This window comes from Fonsecaea erecta (assembly GCF_001651985.1).
Source record: "Fonsecaea erecta strain CBS 125763 chromosome Unknown Scaff4, whole genome shotgun sequence".
NCBI lineage: Eukaryota > Fungi > Ascomycota > Eurotiomycetes > Chaetothyriales > Herpotrichiellaceae > Fonsecaea > Fonsecaea erecta.
Window position 1 is genome coordinate 2,767,306 of NW_017387247.1, and position 21,857 is coordinate 2,789,162.

At 53.7% G+C, this 21,857-nt stretch overlaps 8 protein-coding genes across 8 annotated transcripts; 4 read left to right on the forward strand and 4 right to left on the reverse strand.

Moving 5' to 3' along the window:
• Positions 1-278: 278 nt before the first annotated feature.
• AYL99_05755 (hypothetical protein) lies at positions 279-1,919 on the forward strand (the record flags this gene model as incomplete). Its single annotated transcript, XM_018837267.1, has 1 exon — positions 279-1,919. The coding sequence occupies one exon, from the start codon at positions 279-281 to the stop codon at positions 1,917-1,919; it is 1,641 nt and encodes a 546-aa protein (XP_018694120.1).
• Positions 1,920-3,055: 1,136 nt separating this feature from the next.
• On the reverse strand, positions 3,056-4,215 carry AYL99_05756 (hypothetical protein; the record flags this gene model as incomplete). The annotated part of the gene is made up of 4 exons (XM_018837268.1): positions 3,056-3,863; positions 3,938-3,967; positions 4,063-4,073; positions 4,150-4,215. 4 exons carry the CDS (start codon positions 4,213-4,215, stop codon positions 3,056-3,058), a joined length of 915 nt encoding a protein of 304 aa, XP_018694121.1.
• Positions 4,216-5,234: 1,019 nt separating this feature from the next.
• On the reverse strand, positions 5,235-6,860 carry AYL99_05757 (hypothetical protein; the record flags this gene model as incomplete). The annotated part of the gene is made up of 1 exon (XM_018837269.1): positions 5,235-6,860. One exon carries the CDS (start codon positions 6,858-6,860, stop codon positions 5,235-5,237), a length of 1,626 nt encoding a protein of 541 aa, XP_018694122.1.
• A 3,777-nt stretch (positions 6,861-10,637) lies between these two features.
• AYL99_05758 (hypothetical protein) lies at positions 10,638-11,679 on the forward strand (the record flags this gene model as incomplete). The annotated part of the gene is made up of 4 exons (XM_018837270.1): positions 10,638-10,860; positions 10,952-11,072; positions 11,315-11,465; positions 11,527-11,679. The coding sequence occupies 4 exons, from the start codon at positions 10,638-10,640 to the stop codon at positions 11,677-11,679; spliced, it is 648 nt and encodes a 215-aa protein (XP_018694123.1).
• A 174-nt stretch (positions 11,680-11,853) lies between these two features.
• Positions 11,854-12,543, reverse strand: AYL99_05759 (hypothetical protein; the record flags this gene model as incomplete). Its single annotated transcript, XM_018837271.1, has 1 exon — positions 11,854-12,543. The coding sequence occupies one exon, from the start codon at positions 12,541-12,543 to the stop codon at positions 11,854-11,856; it is 690 nt and encodes a 229-aa protein (XP_018694124.1).
• Positions 12,544-13,178: 635 nt separating this feature from the next.
• AYL99_05760 (hypothetical protein) lies at positions 13,179-15,656 on the forward strand (the record flags this gene model as incomplete). Its single annotated transcript, XM_018837272.1, has 1 exon — positions 13,179-15,656. One exon carries the CDS (start codon positions 13,179-13,181, stop codon positions 15,654-15,656), a length of 2,478 nt encoding a protein of 825 aa, XP_018694125.1.
• Positions 15,657-16,976: 1,320 nt separating this feature from the next.
• AYL99_05761 (hypothetical protein) lies at positions 16,977-18,601 on the forward strand (the record flags this gene model as incomplete). The annotated part of the gene is made up of 4 exons (XM_018837273.1): positions 16,977-16,985; positions 17,056-18,264; positions 18,315-18,453; positions 18,510-18,601. 4 exons carry the CDS (start codon positions 16,977-16,979, stop codon positions 18,599-18,601), a joined length of 1,449 nt encoding a protein of 482 aa, XP_018694126.1.
• Positions 18,602-20,594: 1,993 nt separating this feature from the next.
• Positions 20,595-21,665, reverse strand: AYL99_05762 (hypothetical protein; the record flags this gene model as incomplete). Its single annotated transcript, XM_018837274.1, has 3 exons — positions 20,595-20,983; positions 21,074-21,173; positions 21,354-21,665. The coding sequence occupies 3 exons, from the start codon at positions 21,663-21,665 to the stop codon at positions 20,595-20,597; spliced, it is 801 nt and encodes a 266-aa protein (XP_018694127.1).
• Positions 21,666-21,857: the final 192 nt, after the last annotated feature.

Below are 21,857 nucleotides of genomic sequence, written 5' to 3' on the forward strand. Positions count from 1 at the left end.
ACCAGACTCTGGGCCCCTTCCGACCCCGAACGCTTGTGGACTGGGTTGACAGTCATGACCCGATTATATTCGTTTCGAATCTTCGAGATCTGCGTCTTTCACGACTATCCCGGGTGCACAGACTTTTCAGCCTTGCCTAGATGACCAAACGCTATGTAAAGCCTGGATGTTGTGCGTCGGAATTGCGATCCAAAAACCTGAACCGGACGACCTCTAGACTCAACACAGAACACCTCTCGAGCACTTGGCTTGCTGGGCCCGGTTGAGATTGTGCAACGATGGCCACCTCAGCACCTCACTCGCCTGCTCATCGAGATGGCAACTCTTATTTCGACACTCCCAGCGATCGACCATCGCCTTCTAAGCTGCTCCGAATTCATCAACTGAACATGGACAGAGCGTCATCCCTCCCTCCCCGACGACTTTCTTCTCCCGCGAAGAGGGTTCCACACATCCGGCCCCGCTTGAATCAGTATTACACGCTGGATCATGCCGTCTCACTCTTCAAATCCTCGAAGAACATCATCGTCTTGACGGGCGCTGGTATTTCCACTTCACTAGGGGTACCCGACTTTCGCTCTGCTAATGGCGTCTACAACCTGCTCGTCGATTCGGTATATGACGATCCACAGGAACTTTTTCACATTGACAATTTCAAAGCCGACCCCGAAGAGTTTTTCAAACAGGCCGCAAAAGTGTTTCCCAAGATGCAGGGCCTCGTGCCCGCTGACAGGCCTGGGGATTCAAGTCGGTCAGCCAGCGACATTTATGCTCCCCTAGTTCCGAAATACAGTCTAACGCACGCCTTCATCTCTATGTTGCAATCGAAAGGGAAGCTGTTGACCAATTACACACAAAACATCGACGGACTCGAGATTGCTGCGGGCGTCTCTCCCTCGAAATTGATTCAATGCCATGGCACATTGGCAACTGCCACCTGCATGAGCTGTGGGAAACGGACGACAGCCAGGAAGTACATGCCTGTTGTGCGGGCGGGAGGGGTACCCTATTGTAAATGCACCTTGGCTGACGGGGGTCCGAAACCCAGAACGAGCAGCAAGCACCGCGGGCGCAGCGGCAAAAAGAAACGGAAGAGGGACGAATTCGAAGATACGGACTCGGAAGACTCGGCGGCGAAAAATGATTTTCCCAAGGGCCTGCTCAAACCAGACATGACTTTCTTCGGCGAGGATATCGCGGATTCTTACGCTCCTCGACTGAGGATCGACAAAACCAAGGTAGACCTGCTCGTCATCGTTGGCACGTCTCTGAAAGTCGAGCCGGTGAACGAAATGCTCCTCAACATCCCGGCAACGGTGCCACAGATATGGATAAGTAAGGACCGTTGCCAGCGTGAAGGGGTCAAGGTTGACATTGAACTATTGGGCGAGTGTGACTTGATCTTGGAAGAAATCGCCCGTCGAGCAGGCTGGGAAGAAGCGCTGAAAGAGAGGCTGTGGTCCATTGAAAAGCCCTTGAATACAAAGGATCTACCCACCAAAAAGCCGAATATCAGTACAGAGCGACGCAGACATGAACAGGACAATGCCAGTCGGTCACCAGTGAAAACCGATGGATCTCTCCAGATGCGCCCGAAAGCGAATGAAACGGCTAGCCCCAAGGCACCACCCCCCGGGGACATTGTCATCAAAGTAAATGACGAAGAGATCAGTACGTCCGCCGAGACAGATGTCGAACAGCAGAATCCAAAATTGAACGAAAACGGTGACAGCCACGCCAACGGCCACGCCGACGTCGTCGATCAGAACAAAAGCACGTCGAAATGCAGCAACGGTACCACGCACGAACGTGGCATTGTAGGGGCGAAATCCAAAACACGGTCTCCATCACTATCAAACGTCATTGTGGAGCTTGAAGAAGGAACAAGGTCGAGATGGTACATCAGACGCGCAAAGTGAAGTCGAAGTCTTGGGGTTTCTGGCTGGCCCAGGGATCCACCCTTCTCCCCTCGGACAATTGTAACGCCACGCATGTCTTGGATATCCCGTGGGAATTTTCGTTATTGGAATGAGCATTGGCTTGGGTTGGATATGAATGAACACGGGGCATGCATCGGCGTTGACATCGGCACGCGCGCGTATGTGCGAAGCGTCAGAGTTGTGCACGTCCGCATATGAATTTGGACGCCGTGTATCTTCCATAGGGAATCTGCTTGAACTCCAGGAGGAGACCAGCACTTGGTGATTGGATCCATACATATGTGTACACGCTTGTTTGGCAACATGCTACAGCTGTCCTGCTGGCGACATGATTGCTTCTCCGTATGTGTGTGTGTGTCTCTCTCTCTTTCTCACTTCCCATGGGCGCATGCATGCACGCATATAGCCCTTCCTTCCCTCCTTTCCCCTTTGGTGGTGGACAAATGGGCTAATACCTAGCTAGTACGACCAGCCCAACGAAGCGACAACAACAATATGTAACAGTTAGTAGTTACAGAATACATATCTAGAGTAACAGAGCGGGGAATGCAAGACCAAAGAAAGTCAGGGAGAGGATAATGGTGGTGGTGGTGAGTATATAATTGTTGCTCTTGATCCGTCCCCCTTTTTTCCCCTCTGCCCCCGCTCTATCTACATATCTTCACTACACGCAAGCGAGCAAGCAAGCAATTCCCTTTCCCAAGTTCGGGAAGAAAAGTAAGAAAAAGAAGGAGAGTCAAGGGTTGAAACGAAACAAGAGAAATCGTGTAGAAAGCCACTGAACTGAACAAACTTGATGTGCGGTGCGCGCCGAGGGTCGCGTAATATTTTGCGCTGGAAAAAAAACCCCCCAGGAAACACACATACATACAAAACAAGTTGCAAAAGCCTCTTCTCTCTCTGTATCTGCTTCTATTCGATGAGATTCTGCTCCTTCTTGTTGTTGTTGTTGTTGCTGTTGTCGCTGTCTCGGCCCGCGTAGTATCCAGAAAAGTGTTTCATAGGCTGTATGTAGGCTCAAATTTTGTCCAAGGATCCGGGACGAACGAGAAACGGAAAAAAGCAGACGGGCACCTTCCCCCTCTCTTTCTGCTGCACACACACGCTCTCTCCACTCAGCCGATGGGCTGGGCGCCCATCTTGCGGAACCAATCCATCACGCCGGTGTACACGACGAGCAAGACGCCACCTCCGGGCCCCAGTCTCAGCACCTTCGGCAAGAATCCCTTGTATAGCGCCGCGGCGCCCTCCTCCTTCATGATCGTGCCCAGACCCGGCCAGGCCCAGTTGTATTTGGGCACCTGGCCGCTGATCTTGGGCGAGTTCTGGATCCGCGACTTGACCACGTCCATGGGGGTGTTCAGGATTGTGCCGACCGTGCCACCTATCGTGCCTGAGATGAAGTCGTTCAGCATGGCTTTGCCGCGCTCGGACTTGTCGACCTTGGGCATGAGCGACTTGACCTGGAAGATACAGCCGAAGTATCCTGCGTTCCAGAGGATGTGTCGCCACAGCGTAGATTCCAGGCCGTTGTAAAGGGCCAGGGGTCCTTCAGCTTTTACTGTCTTGACCACGCAGTCCATGATCCCATTATACTTGCCCGCCGACGCACGGTCTTGTAATCTGATCTTTACCAGTTCGAACGGGACGACGACGAACGCCTCAGTTGCACCGGCCGTCGCGCCGGTCAAAATGGCGAGTGGTTGAGTCGGCTTCTCCACGCCGAAGAGGTTCCGGTAAAATATGCCCCAGGAGTCGTTCGCCGCGAATTTGGTGGCTCGCTTGGGTGCTTCCATCATGATGGGAGCGCCGATACCACGGTATAGCCGAGAGGGTCCTTCATTTTTGACAATCTTGCGCAGGCAGTCGAACATGCCAGTGTAGTAGTCTTGACCGGGGACGGGCGCTCTGCCTTGGAGTTGCCTGTCGGCGGTGCAGGAGGTGGTTAGCTGACTGTTGCGTTGCGCCATCTTGACGTTCTGGTGATTGGGACTTACACTCTTGTCTTGACCACGTCCAACGGGTACCTGGAGGGGTGAAGTCAGATAAAAGAAGATTGGGATCGCCTTTTGTGTCGCTGTAGTCCGGTCTTCCGTGCACACCATGCGCGGCAGGAACTCACATTATGAGAATCTAAACACATTGATCAGCGAGAGCTCTGAAAGAGAGACGCCTTGGTTTCTTCGAGTCTTCTAGGTCCTGAACCTACCTCAGAGACACCAGCAATAGCTCCGGCCCCAATCTGGTAGCCAAAGCCTAGAGGTTTTTCCGTCATCTTGCTTCTGGCGGAGTGTATGTGCGGTATCCGGTCTTCAGGAGGAGGGCGGCGGGCAGAGATATCTGGGTAAGCGCAAAAGGAGCGAGCGGAGTAGAGAGACGGAACGATTCAAAGGGCAGAAGAGAGAGAGAGAGAAAATGCAGCTCCAGGACCACCGTGAAGAATCGACGTCTGCTGCAGACGAGGGTGCCAACAGAAGAAGTAAATAATACTTTTTGTAGGTAGTTGGACTGGCTAGCGAAATCTTTCGGCGCAGACGACGGTCGACTCCGACTTTTGGGGTTTTTGACGAGGGAAAAGGTGGTTGGTCGTCTGCGTACCTCTGGTTGGAGAGGCGGGAGAATCAGGGGAACGTTTTGTGAATGGGCCCCCGACAACGGACGTGTCGGTAGCACATATCCGGGGTCTCGGATAAGCGATCGGCCAAGCTGCGACCATGCAGTAGTACCAAGGGCACAGTTCATGCACTCAAAAGTCAAGGCTTTCAAAGTATTACTAGTATCATTCATTCCCTACCGATCAAATCATGATCCATGCTATCAGATCATGCCGTGCATGTTCTGTGTCTACCTACAATACATGTCCTGTTCCAGGCCTGGCTCTGCTCTCTGCCTGTGACTGAAAAACCAATGCCCCCAAGTGTTGCGCCAGCTTACAAAGGAAAAAAAAAGACAAAAGAAGAAATGTCAGAACGAGGGGGTATCCAGGCAAAGAAAGAAAAAAGACACAAAATCAACGTTATGAACACCAACCACAAATCCCATCCGTCAAGTACATCGAAGGTCGCGACCCCAACGTGCGTGGAAGTACTTGACGGGAAAGAGGGGATATTGAAAAAAACCCCATCAGCTTGCAGAATTTCTCCACCCTCATATACTTCTCCGTCGCCAATGTCGGGTGGTATATTCAACCTCTGTGGGCGTGCGCTGAGACTGAACCCTGTCGACGCCATGCCTGTTTGCGCACCCCTCGAGGGGAGATGGCATTCGACTCGAAACATCATCGTGACACTTTCATCAATTCATGTCCATGAACTCATCTTCTTCCTTGAAGCTGATGCCAGTGTGACCGGCGCTGTGCCAGTATTGTGTTTGGCCCGCCCCGTTACTGCCACTGTTGGTGCCACTGCCGCCACTGTGGAAGCCAGGGCTGAGTTCGAAATTGCTTTGGGGACTGAGGCTGGGGTTGCCCTGGATCCGGTCGCCGGCGACGTTTGTATGCCGAGGAACCCGTAATCCTGTACCATCTGTCCTCGAGTAGGAGAATGTGCTGGAATCATTTTTCTCCATGGCGTCCATGACCTCAGAGCGCATGCGCTTGTCGTCGTCTGTCACTTGGAAAGGCCATTGACCACCTATCGACTGGATATACTGGACCAATTCGTCTTCCTGTTGGTACTTTTGATGTAGTGCCCACATGAGATCTCGAGTCCACGCCACGGCTCCGTTAAGGATATCGCCCTTGTTAGGACCTTTCTCCTTCTCCTCGATCGGTAATCCAATCGTGATATTCCCCGCGGTGCTGGCAGCGCGACGACCGGCGGCGCCTGCAAGTAACGACGTGGCTGCGTTGTTGGCATTTGGCGGGCTCATGCTCGCAGCGCCAGTGGTGGGCGATAGAGGTCCGGTACTCTGTAGCTGTTTCTTGATCTTGTCATCCTCCAAGCGATGTTGGGGCACTAAGTGGGACAAGTCATGGATGCGTTCGTTGATATTGTCCCGCCGTCTCCGTTCAACGGCATTGTGTGACGCGCGCCTCCTTCGCTTTTTGGCCTCGGCCGTCTCTGCATTGCTGGTACTAAGCCCGGTATCAACCTTGGTCGGCAGAGAGGCATGATGACCGGGTCCAAGAGTCTCGGAAATGCCAGCATGATGGATCCCATTGCCGGGAGACGACAGTGGCGAATCTAGATATGAATGGAAGCTGCCGGGAGTGCTGTCGTATTGTCCCGACAAGGTCTTAGCATGTCGGTTCTGGACATTTGGAGCGCGGATAGGGCGACCATTAGCAAGATTTCCCGAGTCTGGGGTACCGATCTGAAGTCCCGCCATTGCCGCTGTGCGTGGCGTCAAAGGGGTTCGCTGATCGGACGATTTCCGGTTTGCCGCCTGCATGCTAGGACGCTTTCCGAATTGAGAGCCCTGGTGAGGCGACATGTGAGTCGGAAGGGAGCCCATGGGCCTAAATTGATTGTAGTCAAAGGTCCCCAGGAATGGGCTCTGGATGGGTGGGCCGTCCGGAGTACTTGAATAGACATTGGGAATCTGGTTCGGCTGTTCCATTGGGACCGCACCTGAAGTTCTGTTATTGCTGTTGGGTGGATTTCCCATGGTGAAATCATCAAACATGCCTTGGCCGTTAGTGTTTCCATAGTCGAGAGACTCTATTAACTCATCATTGGTGAAGAGCGATCCTGCCGGGCCGACCCCGTAACTGGACCCCATGGTGTTCCCACCATAATTGTATGGCATGCTGCCGTAGTTGGTGTTGGGCATGGAGAGCTCCGAGGGGTCGATGCTTCCGTTATCGTGTTGGTTGTTGAACTGGTTGCTGTAGCCCTGAGAGTTGCCATAGTTGCCCGATGACATGAACCGGCTCGGATTGTTGCCGAAGTCATCGGGCTCGCTCTTGATATAGGGCATGCCGGCTGAAGAATGTGTCATGATCCAAAACAAAGGAAAAGTTGAGAAGAATTGCGGTCGGGTTGGGGTGGCAGGTAAAGATAAAAGCGCTTAGCTCGCGTGCTTGACCCAGATGTCACTCAGCAGCAAACAAAAGAGACCAAGTGGCTGTCAGGCGGCTGTCGCCATCGGGATCGCTGACTCGGTTAAGCAATCGTTGGGGAAAGGTAAGGCACGGGTATCGAGGGTAATCCCGTTGCAGTGATCCTGGTAGTGACCCTAGTTGTGAAGGGCCTTAGGTTCTCACGCTCAAGCAGTGACCATGCGTGCCGAGGAATTCTTCAGTCGAGATACGGACGAGGCTGACGGCAGTATGCGCTGTCAGCGATGATTCACCGTCGTCCGGCCTTATTCCGCCTTGTAGTCGTAAGTGATATTCACTTCTCGTCGTAGTGTTGAGTCCGAAGCGAGAAGAACCGCCCCAATTCGAACACAAGCAGAGAGGTCAAGGGGTGTTCTCCGTCGGCGTAAGTCTTTTTGGGTGTGTGATATCTGACCCAAATCGCCGATACCGCCTCTTTCTGGGTGGCCTTGATGATACGGGATCCAGCGACGTTGGGCGGTAGGAAGGACGATTGGAGGAGCGCAATGCGACTAGAGAGCGCAAATGGGCGAAGTGCGCGGAAGACTTGAAACAGATGGCGGTCGTGGGTTGCGAAATGAGAGGGCTACCAGAGGGATGGCGTGGGACAGATGACTGACGGTCGGAGCTGCACTCAATCAACGGATCGTAGGCCGCAGGTACTAAGTAGCAGCAGCACAGACGCAAAATGTCATCAACGTCAGAAGTCGTCGTAATCGATTGTGGTCGGTGGAGGCCAAAGAGAACAGGACAGAGTGTCTGGGTTGAGCGAGGCTCCGGGGATGCTGTGGTTGTGGTGGTGGTGGTCGAAGGTGGGATGCGGTGTGGTGGTTGTTGGAAGCGCAGTGTGGAGGAAGGGAGGGAGGGTACAGTCAGGTAAGGGTTTGTGGCAGTGGCAGTGAGAGGGAGGCACCTTGGGGAAGTGAATTTTGAGTGCGGCCGAGATGCCGTGACCGAGTTGAGCGGGAGGCCAGGGAGCCGGGCGATGGGTGATGGGCAATGGGCGACACAGGGAGGGAGTCGAAGGGCAACAGTGGCGGGCGCCTTCGGGGGGGAAGGTAAGTGGTCGGACGGCTGGTGAATGGTCCACCGCTCCCAGGTTCAGTCACCGCGATTCGACTCTGCCAATAATGGAATCCCGAGTCGATCTGGACTCGAAGCTCAAGCTTGGCACAGGGCGGGGCTGGTTTGGGCGGCGGTACAGGTCAAGTCTTTGACTCAAGATGCCACCACACATGCCACGAGCACGATTCAATTGGACTGTGTGGCTTCTTAAGGTTGACACTTGATAGGTCGAGTGGTTGATGGGCACTTCGGTACGACCTTTGTGCAGTCTGGAGGCGAGTAGTTGATGTATCTAACAGGTAGCTGGGCATGGACGATCCCTTGCAGGGGGGAGGCGGGTAGCTAGAGATGGAATGAGGAATAATAACGAGCTGCAGCAAACGCTATGCGCTCCAACGAATTCGTGCCGATTTGCACTAGGAGCTGGGGGAAAATCTAAGACGGATGATAAGTTGCTCGCTACGTCCGACTCGGATCAGTCGATCTCTTTATATGTGCATGCAAGGCTGGCTGCCCTTCGCATCCTCCAGCTGCCACTCCCGTTGCGTATGCACTCCACCACTTCTTCCTCATTTGCACCCATGCGCAGCCACATGAGGCGGCGTGCAGGGAACCGGATACGACCGGAACACCAATCGAAATACCTCTCCTTCAGGGTTTTGACCCTGGTCTGATATGAGCGGGATGAGCAACACGGGTGGACCCCGAATGGGTGTGAACCCCTCAGGTCTACTGGCTGCGCATACAACCTCCAAGGCGACCAGGACGGCATGGGACCCTCTTCTTGGACTATATCTGTTATGTTTGCCAACTTGGTCGTGTCTCGGGTGTCCGTGGTGGACGGGCTCATGAGACTGGGACAAAGTTCGCTGCTCTGCCCGCATGGCTATGTACATACACCCTTTCGTCGCCCGCCCAGACGGCATGACTTGTATATCGAGGCGTGCATTACATCAGTCGATCATGGTGAGCAGGGTCACCGAGGGTCAAGTGCCCCCCCTTAGCAGCACCCCGAGCAGCCAAGCCACAATGTCCTGCTCACTAGCCGGGCCATCAAGGCTGCGAGGTGCGTACCGTGGGATTTCCAGAAAAGTCATGATGCTTGCAGATGACTGCTTTCCCAAATTCGCATCCATGCTCACCCACGGCTCCATCCATCCCCGGCCAGACAGGAAGTAGCACGTTCTATTGCAACATTGCCCGGGTTGGAGTCGAGTCTGTACACCCGGCCTGGAATGCTGTGCGACACGACCCCCATCGATCAGATCCCCCGAGAACTGCTTAAGGTTCGTCCTTTTGCTGGCCGTTGGCCAATATCACAACCTTGTCATGCTTTGCATTCACCATGCAGGGCAGATCGGGCATGGCTCATGCAGCGTGCCTTCTCTCCAGTCGTTGTCGCAGTACCACGGATGCGCCCGTTGCACCTCGGAGTAAAAGATTTCTTGTGGATTAGTGAGTGTGGACAGGGTTCGGCATGGTTAAGATCGGACGGAGATGGCGCCCCATGCTGCACAGAAACCTGCGGATGGGACGAACCGCTGGCTGCTCGCGCTCTGGGCTTTGCCTTGTGGCTTCTGGCTTGTCCGGCCTCGTTCAGCACCCGTAGTTCTTACTAAAAGTTACGCTTTACCAGGATTGCCAGGGCGATGAGAAGCTGCTTGCATCGATTTAGTGGCGGACATTCTGCCCGTGTGCTGATGACCACCGTCCGAAACACGAGCAACCTCGCGATCCTGTTCAGGCATAGCATGCTCTAAGCTATATGCGAGCAATACCTCGAAAGGGAGGGGGGTTAATGGTAATAGAGGGGTGGCAGGGGAGGGATGGGGTGGAGCGGTGATTGGATGCCTGGCCCAAATCGCCTGTTGGAGTCTTGGTGCATTTTTAGCGCAACGGTGGCACCTTCCAAGCGCTGGATCTGCGCTCGGACTTTGTCTTGGTCGCTCACCCACTCCAACTTTCCGCTCGATACAGCCGGGACTCTCTGTATTTGGCTTCACGCTCTGGCCTCTTTCAGCCTTGATTGACCCTTGACTGCCTGCACTGTGCACTGCTATTGCAGTTCCCACCTGCCATCCATCCTCTCCCACGACCACCTCGAATCCTTCCTCCGCCTTCTCCCACTTCGGTGAACTCCGGAGGCTGTCACCTTGCAAGCAAGACATTCTGCAGGCAGCCGGCAAAATCCTGCTCTCCGGCCGTGCCTATCGTGCCTATCCCTACACACAAGAGTTCAGTCGATGCACCCCTAGGGTGGATGGTCCTTGCACGGCATTACTCTTACATCTGTCGCGGTCCTGTCATCCCGCGAGGTCGCCTTGAGTTGGGTCTGGTCACAAGCGAGCACCCGCGCTGCGCTAAGGTCAAAAGACATTCCAACCTTCGTGCCGCCTCCAATTGGTGTCGGTCTTGCTCAGCCTGGCCGGGCAGGATCTCGACGTTTCCAAACGAGCCGGGACCTCTCCTCCTGAAGGACCAAAAGACCTGAAAGTGGGCAGATCGACGTTTCTGAGAGGTGTCACGTCCGTTGCGAACGGAGTCTTTGTCCGGTCAGGGCGAACCAGTCTGAGGACGATTAACCGGTCAGGATGGCGTCCTCAACGTTTCGAGAATCCATGAATTCCTTGGGGTGGTCCAGAAGAGACGCCGACGTCCCGGCCAATACCTCGTCATCCAACCCGTTGTTGTCCAGGATCTCGTCGCTCAATCCATTTGGAAGCAAAGGCTACGTCCAGTTACCCACACACGAGTCCCCTGGAGCACCACTACCGGCGCCCACGAGGAGAGAAGAAGAAGAGGGGTGGTTCGCATGTACGTTGCCTTCGCGCATGACTCCCGTCCAAGAATACAGAACAGCCCAAATCCGCGGGCAAAGGAATTACTGACATTTATGATTGCACAGTAAGCCGATGGGATCGTTTGTTGATCTTCGGGGGCTGCAATCTGGCAGCGCTGGCATGTTTTGTTATCTGCTTCGTGCTGCTCCCGGTTCTGTCCCTGAAGCCACGAAAATTCGCGATCCTGTAAGTCTCCCTGACCCCTCAAAGTCGTTCCAAGCCACACCGCAAGGGCTTCACACCACCACGCGCTGGTCCATGGGCCATGTGACAGCGCGTCCACCCCATGATGATGTCAGCTCTTTGCTATATTGAGGATGATGCCTATATGCGGGAAGACCCCTGTGAGGTGTCTATTTAGCAATCAGAACCTGATTTTGCACATGTGTCTAAATGAAGTCGTGCGTGTGGCTGACGCGTCGTGATAGGTGGTCCGTCGGCTCCCTGATGTTCCTCGCCTCCTGGGCTGTCTTGATGGGACCGATACAATACGCAACACATTTGCTCTCAGGCCCTCGTCTACCATTTACGGCCGCTTACTTTGGTTCCATCATCATGACCATCTATTTTGCTGTCGGTGTAAGTATAATCCCAGGCTCCGTCGCGATGCTGCAAGACATTGCTGACATGACCGCGTCAGCTCCACTCCACCATTCTCACTCTATTTTCATCGATTGTGCAACTCGTCGCTTTGGTGTGGTACTTAGTCAGCTACTTTCCCATGGGAAGCAGCGGGTTGCGGTTCGCGGCTAGAATTGGCTCCAGTCGAGTCACCGCGTGGATGAACGACTGAATCCTGCGCGGGGGAGAGATCTTCGTCTTGCGAGAACTCCTGGGTAGCAATACACGACCCATGTCTTCGGCTAGACCCGGCTATGCCTCTTCCCGTCTGTGTCATCCGCAGCCTAGGACGTGGGTGAACGGTCGCCTGCAGGAACTGCCCTCGCAAAGTCCAATGCGCCTGCAACTACTGGACGCGTCTTCTAACATCCCGGCCTTCATTGCCCACGTCTCTTACCGCATCCGTAATCAGCTCGCGCAGTTCTCTCTGACCGTCTGCCGTGTGAAAATTCTCTTTGGCTGCCAGCTCTTCTATTCTTCTCCTGAATTCGGGGTCAGGCTCTTGTTCAGGCGTCCCGGAGGTCGGCTCGGTCTCCATACCGATGTTGATGGAGACATTGGGTGGAAGAGATGGAAGGCGTTGGGTTCCATTTGAAACCGGGCCAGGGCGGATAGAAGCGGTTCCCGCTGTAGGATCTAGCAGTGAAGGCAGGGTGCGGAGGTATTCTGCGACTTCTGGAAACTCCTGTTCTGACTCGAACTTCTCGAGCGCATCCATACCTTCGTCATTTTGGACTCGTAGGTCAACGTGTAGCTCTTCCACGAGACACTTCGCGACTTCCACTGTTTCGGCTACAAACAAGCATGTTTCACCATCCTCATCTTTCAAGTTCACGTCCACTTTGAACTCGTTGACCAGTGCTCTTAAAAGATCCACGTGATTGTAGGAGGCTGCGGCATGTAGAAGCGAATAACCATGTGCGTCTTGTGCAGATGCCAACTCTGGTCTGGAGCGAAGGAGGGGCAGAAGTCGGTGGTCTGGGTCTGGCGTGCTTGCTGCTAGCAGAAACGGATTTAGAGTGGACTCGGCCGCCATGGTCAACGTGGGAGAGAGACGAAGTGCCGTCGACAATTCAAGCCTGGTCTTGGAGCATGGGTAGTTGACTCAATGCTCCTTGATGGGAGGCCAGATGGTGGTTCGAGGGGCTGTTTGGGGGCACAGTGCGATGCAGAGCAAAATCACACAAGTGAAGTGGTAGCCATTGAGTCATGGAACTGGATCCGCAGGATTCTGAGTGGCGGAATGATGCTAGCGGGAAACGCCTGTGGCTGCAAGGCTGATCGAGCTGCGCACTTCTGTCGGCCCACTAAGATTTCACTTCCATTCAGCGGCTGAAATCTACTCGGTACATCCTGCTGGATTTCACTGCCATTGTATGACTCAATTTCTGCAGGGGCCAAGGTGAACACATCTGGAGTCACAAATCGAGGCATCGAGGATTGTGCCTTCTCGGTGTGGGATAAAAGTGATCCATCCTCATGACTTAACTTTTGCGGCAACTGCCTCCGACCTCGACTTGTCCATCTTTGGTACGCCCCATCAATTGTGCAGCCTTATTTCCTGCAGCCAGCGTGTGTTTGTCGGCCCGTTTGGAGTTTTGTTCTGTTCTGTGGTCATCCAAACCGGTCCATACGCTCACCTCGTGATCGATCGGTCAACCAGCTGCCAAGATGGCGCAGGATTCTCATCGGATTGTTCAATTAGTCCAAACCCTCGAAGCTGCAAAATCGAGAGGACGTGCGAAAGGTAAAAAGGGCTTTTCCTGCAAAAAAGCAACGTTCCAAGTTGAAGGCACCCACGGCATCACCGTTGACTCGTGGCGTTTCAACGACTGGGACTACAAACGAGATGACCTCCCTACCTATGCTCGCGGGCTCTTTACCACCAGGAGATCAGACGGGACGCCAGAAATTGCGATTCGTGGATATGACAAGTTCTTCAATGTCGATGAAGTCCCCGAAACAAAGTGGGTCAACATCGAGAACGATACCACTGGGCCCTACGAGCTGAGTGTCAAAGAGAACGGTTGCATCATTTTCATGTCCGGGCTCGAAGACGGCACATTGCTTGTCTGCAGTAAGCACTCTACAGGTACACGCGACGATGTCGCCCAGAGTCATGCCTCTGTTGGGGAGAAATGGATCAAGAGGCACGTCGAAAGTGTGGGCAAGACCACACGGCAGTTAGCACATGCGCTGAGAGAAATGAATGCCACCGCGGTCGGCGAACTGTGCGACGATTCCTTCGAAGAACACGTCCTGGAGTACCCGCCGGAGGCCGCTGGGCTGTATCTCCACGGCATCAACATCAACGTGCCCGAATTTGTCACTTTGTCCGGTTCAGAGGTTCATGAATTTGCCGACACATGGGGCTTCAGAAAGGCACAGTATGTGATGATTCAATCTCTTGATGAGGTCAAAGAATTTCTCCAGAAATGCGCCGAGACCGGCTCCTGGGAAGGGCGGGACACGGAAGGGTTCGTGATCAGGTGCAAGAGGAGAAGCAGGGACTTGTCACTGGCGCCTGACTGGTTCTTCAAGTACAAATTTGAAGAGCCTTACCTGATGTACCGGCAATGGCGTGAGTGTACGAAAGCCATCATCTCCGGAAAACCGCCCAAGTACAAGAAGCACCAGAAGATTACCGAAGAGTACTTGAAATACGCACGGCGGCAACTAGCCAGGGACCCGTCGTTGGCCAAAGAGTACAACAAAAACCACGGAATCATCAAGATGCGTGACGGGTTTCTTGCGGAGATCGGCCAGAAGGGGTCCGACATCATTGCCAGAGAACGCGCTGACGGAGATGGCGCCGAGCATCCATCTTCTGTCAGTGACATTGTCCTTGTTCCCATCGCCTCGATCGGATGTGGCAAGACTACTGTTGCAACTGCACTCGTCAAACTTTTTGACTTTGGTCATATCCAGAACGACAATATCCAGGGACAAAGAGGTCGACCAGCCCGGTTCGCCGCCGGTGTAGTCAATGCCATGGTGAGCCATAAAGTGGTGATTGCTGACCGAAACAACCATCAACGCCGGGAGCGACAGCAGATTATGGACGACGTCAGCAAAGTGGTCCCGAATGCAAGATTTGTAGCATTGCACTACGTCCATGAGCCAAAGGAGCGGATGCTCGAGGATATTCGCAGAGTCACCCGCCAACGTGTGCTTGACCGTGGCGATAACCATCAAACTATTCGAGCGGGAAGCAAAAGTTCGCAGGAGATCATTGGGATCATGGAAGGGTTCCTGGAACGCTTCCAGGGCTGCGACAGGAGCGCACCGCCGGATGCGGACTTTGACGAAGTAATTGACCTGGATGTCTGCGCGTCCTCTCTCGAAAATCTGGAGACCGTCATCACCCATCTTTACAATGCCTATCCCGGACTCCTCCCGGAAGAAATGCCGAGTGACGAGGACATGCAATCCGCGATTGAGTATGCATTGGGCGAAGAAGTTACGACCAAGCATGACCTCTCATTCGGCAAACCCACGAATGGGGAGAAGCCTCACAAGCAGAAAACCACCGTACCAAGTCAGCTCGAGGAAAAGGCGCTGACGTTAGACCAAGTGACAAGCAAGCTCGAATATTTCAGCATCTCAATGCCGACAAGGAACATTGAATCCATTCTGGCCTCCATGTTCGAACATGCTCCGGCCGAAGAGGCCCGGATGTACCGCATGTTGAAGCAGTCGCGGCGCCTTCAGAACGAATTCCATGTGACGCTGATACATCGGGCATCGGCCACCCAAGATCCCAAATTGTGGGAGATGTATAGGGAGGAATACCGCAAAGCCATGGCTGGAAAGAACCTCACGAATAAGAATGAGTTGGCGCCCACTCTTGGGCAAGCACGAGTCAAGCTGGAGAGAGTTGTCTGGGATGACCGGATCATGGCGTTTGTTGTCCGTATTTATCCTGGTGCCGAGGGACCTTCGTGGCGGAGTGCCAACGCGATCACCCATATCACAGTGGGAACAGCTGGGCCAGATATCAAGCCAAAGGAGAGCAACGATCTGCTGGCACAGTGGGAGTCGGGCGAGACCAAAGGGAGATTGATCCACGATAAGGAAGTGCCAGGAGGAGTCATCTTGGATGGGGATGTCAAGGCTGTGTTCCAACGCAACTTTCCGCATGGAAAGTAGGATCAGAGTCTGGAGAGGATGAGCGAGGACTTGTCCGAATCACGGCGATGTCGGCGGCGGCAACTGTTCAAGACGAGTCGCTTCGGCAAATGAAAGCTTCTGGGGAAGTAGGGAGTATTGAAGTACCCATACTGCGAATACGACGAGTAACAGCATACCTACCTCGAGGCTTTTTCGCAACAATGTTAGCGACTAGTGACTGTTGACTGTATTACTATTTATCTACCGAGTACGGAGATAGCCTAATTAGTCGGCTGCAGCTGGTTGCCGGGGCAGCAGAAGCAGCGAGTTCAAAGCACCTTTGGAGCTTCGGGACAAAACAACGCCAGGCGCGACTTACTTACTGTACGTGCAGCAACGGCCCCAGCCACAGCTGTCAGTTCCCCCATCAACAAATGACTTTTCGCTCCTCTTCCACTCCGCCATACTTTGTCTTCCCACCGTCCCATTGAGCTTTCATTTGTTGACTTTTTCCTTTTGCACCCGGTAGATCGCGACATTCTCACGTCTGCATCACAGTTCTTTTACATTTTGCCCCAGGGCTACAAGGTCAAAAGAGGTGCGTATCCGTGATCACATAACGCCCATCCTACACTCCACCCCGCACCCAACCCGAGCCACCGCGACGCCCACAGCACACGCGCCGTAGCACCATTATTACCTGCAACATTCGGGCCCGTCCATCTGGTGCCAAGCAAAAACAACAGGAGCTCCACCGGCGCTACTCCGAGCACCCTCTGTGACCTCTGAACCTCCAACCATCAGCTTGTTACTACACACTGCTTGTACTTGTACTTGTGCCTGTACCACTACCACCACCTCGACACGCCTCCACCTCTTCTACCTCTCATGTTGTCCTTCGAGAAATCGTCTTTTGTCTTCCGAGCTGTATCTTGTTTGTCACTCAACTGTCTCTGACATTCATCTTCCTTCAGCTTCTCCCGATCCTCACATCGTGCGCGTGCCGCTTTGGATTGGCCTGCTCAGACAACAACGCGCTCCAACCGCCTCATAAACACCAGCAGACCATACTGAGATCAAAACCACAATCGAGAACGCGGTATCTCAGCGAGTTCTCAAGGACGTCTTCGATCAGACTGCACAGCCTTCGTTCGTCGAGATTGCAACTTGTCCAGACACGTCGGGAAAAGCTCGTGCGTCATTCCCCAATCACATTGGATTCTTTCGCATGCATCGTTGCTAATCCCAGCCTAGAACTCACCTCTCTGAGTGGTGCCTCGATTACTTCAGGTCCCTCTACCTCACTCGTGACCTCGATTGTTGTCTGTGTCCTCGCCATCACGGCTTCAAACAAACAAGATGCCTGTCGTGAGTCTACCTGCTCCACGATATATTGTCCTTCACGCGTCTCGTTCACTCTCCGCTAACCATCCTGCAGGCTCGTACTCGGCAACGACTAGCCAATAACGAAAACGATGAGAACTCAGTGGCACAGACTACCCGTCTGACTCGCGCAAAGGCCGCCGGTCTGGCCAACACCGAAGACACTACCCTGGCCGCGAAGAAGCCTCTGCAAACCAAGAAGTCCGCAGGGGGAACACTGAACGGGGCTACGAGACGTCGTGCGCTAGGAGACGTGACCAATGCCGCAAAAGGTGTCGAAACTGTTTTGGACGGGAAGAAGGCAACGGCAGGCAAAGTTGGATTGCAGTCAAAGGTCGCTCAGCCGGCCGCTGGTGGTGTCCAGAAGCTCTCCCGAACCAACTCCAGCAGGGCTGCCCTCGGTGTCAAAGACAATAATGTCAAATCCAAGACCTCTTCGACGGACATCAAGAAACCGGGAAGCGGCTCTGGTGTCCTCGGGAACACTGGCAAGAGACGGACACAAGCTTCCATTTCGACCGCACATTCGTCGAAAGATGTCACTCCTGACGTTGAAGAACCCCCTCGCAAGAAGTCCTGCACGGAGGAAGCCGTCGAAGAAGCCCAAGCTCAGACCGAGGATATCTCTGACATTGTTGCCGACCTTGATGCCGAAGACCTAGACGACCCGTCCATGTGCGCCGAATACGTCCGCGAGATCTTCGAGTATTACTTCGCCCTCGAAAACACCACGCAGCCTAACCCGAACTACATGGATCACCAAGACGATCTCGAGTGGAAGATGAGAGGGATCCTCGTCGACTGGTTGATCGAGGTGCACACTCGCTTTAGGCTCCTGCCTGAAACCTTGTTCCTGGCCGTCAACATCGTCGACCGCTTTCTCTCACAGAAGGTCGTCCCTCTCGACAAGCTCCAGCTCGTGGGCATCACTGCTATGTTCATTGCCTCCAAATATGAAGAAGTCCTCTCACCTCACGTTGGCAACTTTGTCCACGTCGCCGACGACGGCTTCACAATCGAAGAGGTCCTGAGTGCTGAGAGATACACCTTGTCAACACTCAAATACGATCTTAGCTATCCCAACCCCATGAACTTCCTGAGAAGAATCTCCAAGGCCGACAACTATGACATTCAGACCCGCACACTGGGAAAGTATCTGATGGAAATCAGTCTGGTCGACCACCGGTTCTTGGAGTACAAGCAGAGCCATATTGCCGCCGCCGCCATGTACCTTGCTCGCATGATACTTGAGCGTGGTGGATGGGTACGTGATCCAACGCCACTGACTCTGAACTTCTTTCTGACTATTGACAGGACGCAACATTGACCAAATTCGCTGGCTACAACGAGGAGGAGATTCTGCCGGTCTTCGACCTCATGATCAGCTACCTGGAAGCTCCTGTCGCACATGAAGCGTTGTTCAAGAAATACGCGTCCAAGAAGTTCCTCAAGGGTAAGTCCACGTTCCCAGTGCGAGTTGCCGTCGACTCAGGGTTAACATGACACAAGCATCAATTTTGGCCAGGAAATGGGCTAAGGACTACGGTGCCAGCCGCCGAACTGGTGGCTTGTCACACCACGATGCCAAGGTTGCACAATAGCTTGTCAACTTGCCATCAACGGACCTGCTTGCCTGAAGACGCCTGCGTCGTCTTCAGGCTTGGGCAATCGTACACGACGAATCTTCGGCAGCCCTCTTTGAAAGGGTCATGCTTTCATGTCTCCCATCACCACGACGATTGAAAACGATATCGGCACATAGATTAGCATTCAGCATCATTACCATTCTATCGATACAGCCCATACACCTCTGAGCACACAGCAACCTCGAAACAATCACAGCGAACACTCACCGGCGTTACCTGGCTTTGGGCACTGAGATCTATTTTCTCGACCAAGGACTTGGGGAAGTAATCTCCGTTGGTGCATCTTTCCAACTTTTGTTGTGACACACTGCAAGGGCGTTCGACATGTGGATAGGCTCAACACATTACGGACGGGGGCTTGATTGACTGGCGAGACAGGCGAACATGGCGTTTATTGCTTACTGAAAACGGACCTCTACAAAGTTGAAATTTGTCTCTTGCGTGCGTTGAGTTGTTTGACTTGAATTCCCCCGTGCATCAGCCAAGATTGGGGAAGTCGAGACTGAGAAGGGGCAGGCTGGATACGAAACGAGGTGAAAATGGGTTGTGCTCTTTGGATTTATCGAGCGGCTGCGTGCGGCGTGTTCTTTGCCCATGCCTGTATCTCATGGTCTATGGTTCGCGGTCCTAGATGGGTCGGACCGACATGGCTATCGCAATTGCAACCGTATTTGCATTGACAAACCTTTCCCCGTCGATCGTCGAGTCCCTGGCAGATGTTGCTGTACTAGAGATTTTTCTCCTTTGTTGCTTGCTTTTCCTTTCATAATGGTTGAATACTTGGACCCCGGTATTCGTTGCCGGAGGTCTGTCGAAGCCGGTTCAAAGAACGGTTCTAATACAAGATAGATGTATGATGATGGTATTGATTGCGTGTTTGGTGATATAGATTTACGGTGTCGTTGCCACTTCTGTCTATCTACCTACGACAACACCCAGACCCGGCCAAAGATTCGAGAAGGGTATGCTGTGCAGCTTGGAGTCTCAAGGGGCGCTCTGTATGTCTGAGTCGCGAGCTTGTGATGTCGAGACGAGGAGGTGGACATTGTTAGCACGTAGAGCGCCGTGGTACTGATATGACAATAAGGACCCGTTGGTACCGCTGATCGTGCGTCATGGCAGGGTGTTTGTTTGCAAAGCCGAACGACATCCCGATCGCCAGACGAGGCCGGTGGACGGCAGGCGATGCGAGTCTTGGACCAGACTCCGTTTGCAAAACTCTCTCTCTCTCTCTCTCTCTCTCTCTCTCTCTCTCTCTCTCTCTCTCTCTCTCTCTCTCTGAGCCTCGCGGGAAGCAACAGTGGGAGAAGAGGTTTGAGATTACGTTACTTTAGAGAATTCTGTGTCGCGCCATGATCTGGACTCGCTGGCGGAGGCAAGGAATAAGCTGGCTGATATATGGTATGGTATGGTCTTTATTGTGTACCACGACTCGACGCCGTGGGAGTAGGAGTGGCCGAGGACAAGTCTACCCTGCTGAGAGAAATGTGCCGAGAGAGATCCGAGGAATGGGATATTGAGGACATTGGTCGGTTAGTTTATGAAATGATGTATATGGATCGCAAACATGAATGGAACAGGCAGGCAGACAGCTAGCTGCGGTCAAAATTGCCGACGGCTGGAGACTTGAGGTTCACCAGAGTCCGTCCGTCTGTTCGGGATGCTGGGGGCTGTCTGTTAGTTGTATTTCATGGCCTCGCTATAGATCCCATCCAGAGACAGGGGCTCCCTCCACTAGCATGTCCCGACCTTCGCCGTATCCGAAGCAGTCATCTCGGCTCAATATATACGGTGCGGTTGCTGAGCGAGGATATCAATCCGCTGGGAGTGGTCCAGTTGAGTTAGTTGCGTGTCTCGCTCCTCAAATGGTATCCAAGGCTGGAGATCAAGGGGAGGAGCAGAGGCCACTTTGGAAAATGACACAGAAAGATGGCGAGAGAAGATCCTCTTAGACCTTCCAAGGCAGACGTCTGCCGTTTCCGCCTGCGTTCTCCATTGCTCCAGCACCGCCCGGGACGCCGCCCGCACTCCGCGTCCCGTTCACTGTCTCTGCATTCGCCCGTCCTTCTTCCCTCCCAAAGGTCTTCGTCCACTCCTCCTTAATCGCCGCCCTCATGTCCTCCACCAACACCGCGGCGTCGTCGTAGTCGAGGTCCTCACGCATCCCCCGCCCAAACAAGATGGCCGAAGCTTGACGGCCTGAAGGCTGACGGTTGGGCGGATATTTGTTTGAGGATGACGATGTTGGGGTGCGAGCTTGGGGGTAGGTGTAGTTCAAAGGGGGCCGGGGGACAATGTGGAAATGCACGTGGGGCACCACTTGAGCGGCGCCGGGGCCTAGATGAGGCAGATGAAATTGCTCAGTTTGGGAATTGGGGGTGAAGGGGATCGCGGGCATTTAAATAGGGCATTTCGGCAATGACTCACCGTTGTTCTGCACGACGTTATAGTCGGCCTGCTCGTGCGGGATGTCTGGGAGAACAGCCTTGATGACAGATCGCGCGAGTAAAGGCAGGACTCTCCCAATCTGTATATATAAATGTGACCTTAGCCCTTTTCTGGAAACCCCGTAAAGAGGTTTGAACCACAGGACTGTCCCATTGATGGGGGATAGATCCCGAGCAGCGACATTAGATGCCCCATAGTCCCAGATGGTACACATGATTTATTTATCAGGGGACGACTCGACGGTGATACAAAAACATACCTCGGCGCCCTCGCTGGGACTCAAATCACCGACTTTGACACGGTGTTTCCGCGGGGCTACCAACACATGTCCCTTCGTCAAGGGCATGATGTCCAAAAAGGCAATGACGTGCTCGCTCGAGTAGAGCACGAAGGACGGCGGGTCGAGCTGTTCCGGGTCGAGGGCCTTGGCCATGGTTTCCGACGAGGACAAGGGGGATGTCGTGGCGTAGGTGCTCCCGATGGCGCAGAACGGACAGGACGATGAGAAGTCTCGCTCCGAAGACGAAGAGTGGGATCTCGACTCGTGGATGAGGCGGGGGAGGTCGGACATTGTGGATAGGATACCGGAGAGGGATAGATGAGATATATACCGACGCGGGAAGGAGACAAGAGAATCTAAAACAGCGGAGTATAGTCTATACATGCACACACGCGCCAACAGAATGCAATGATAAGAGGATCTGATGAGAGATTGTCAGTGTGGAAAAAGGCAGGGAACATCCAACTCTGTAGGGAATGCTCA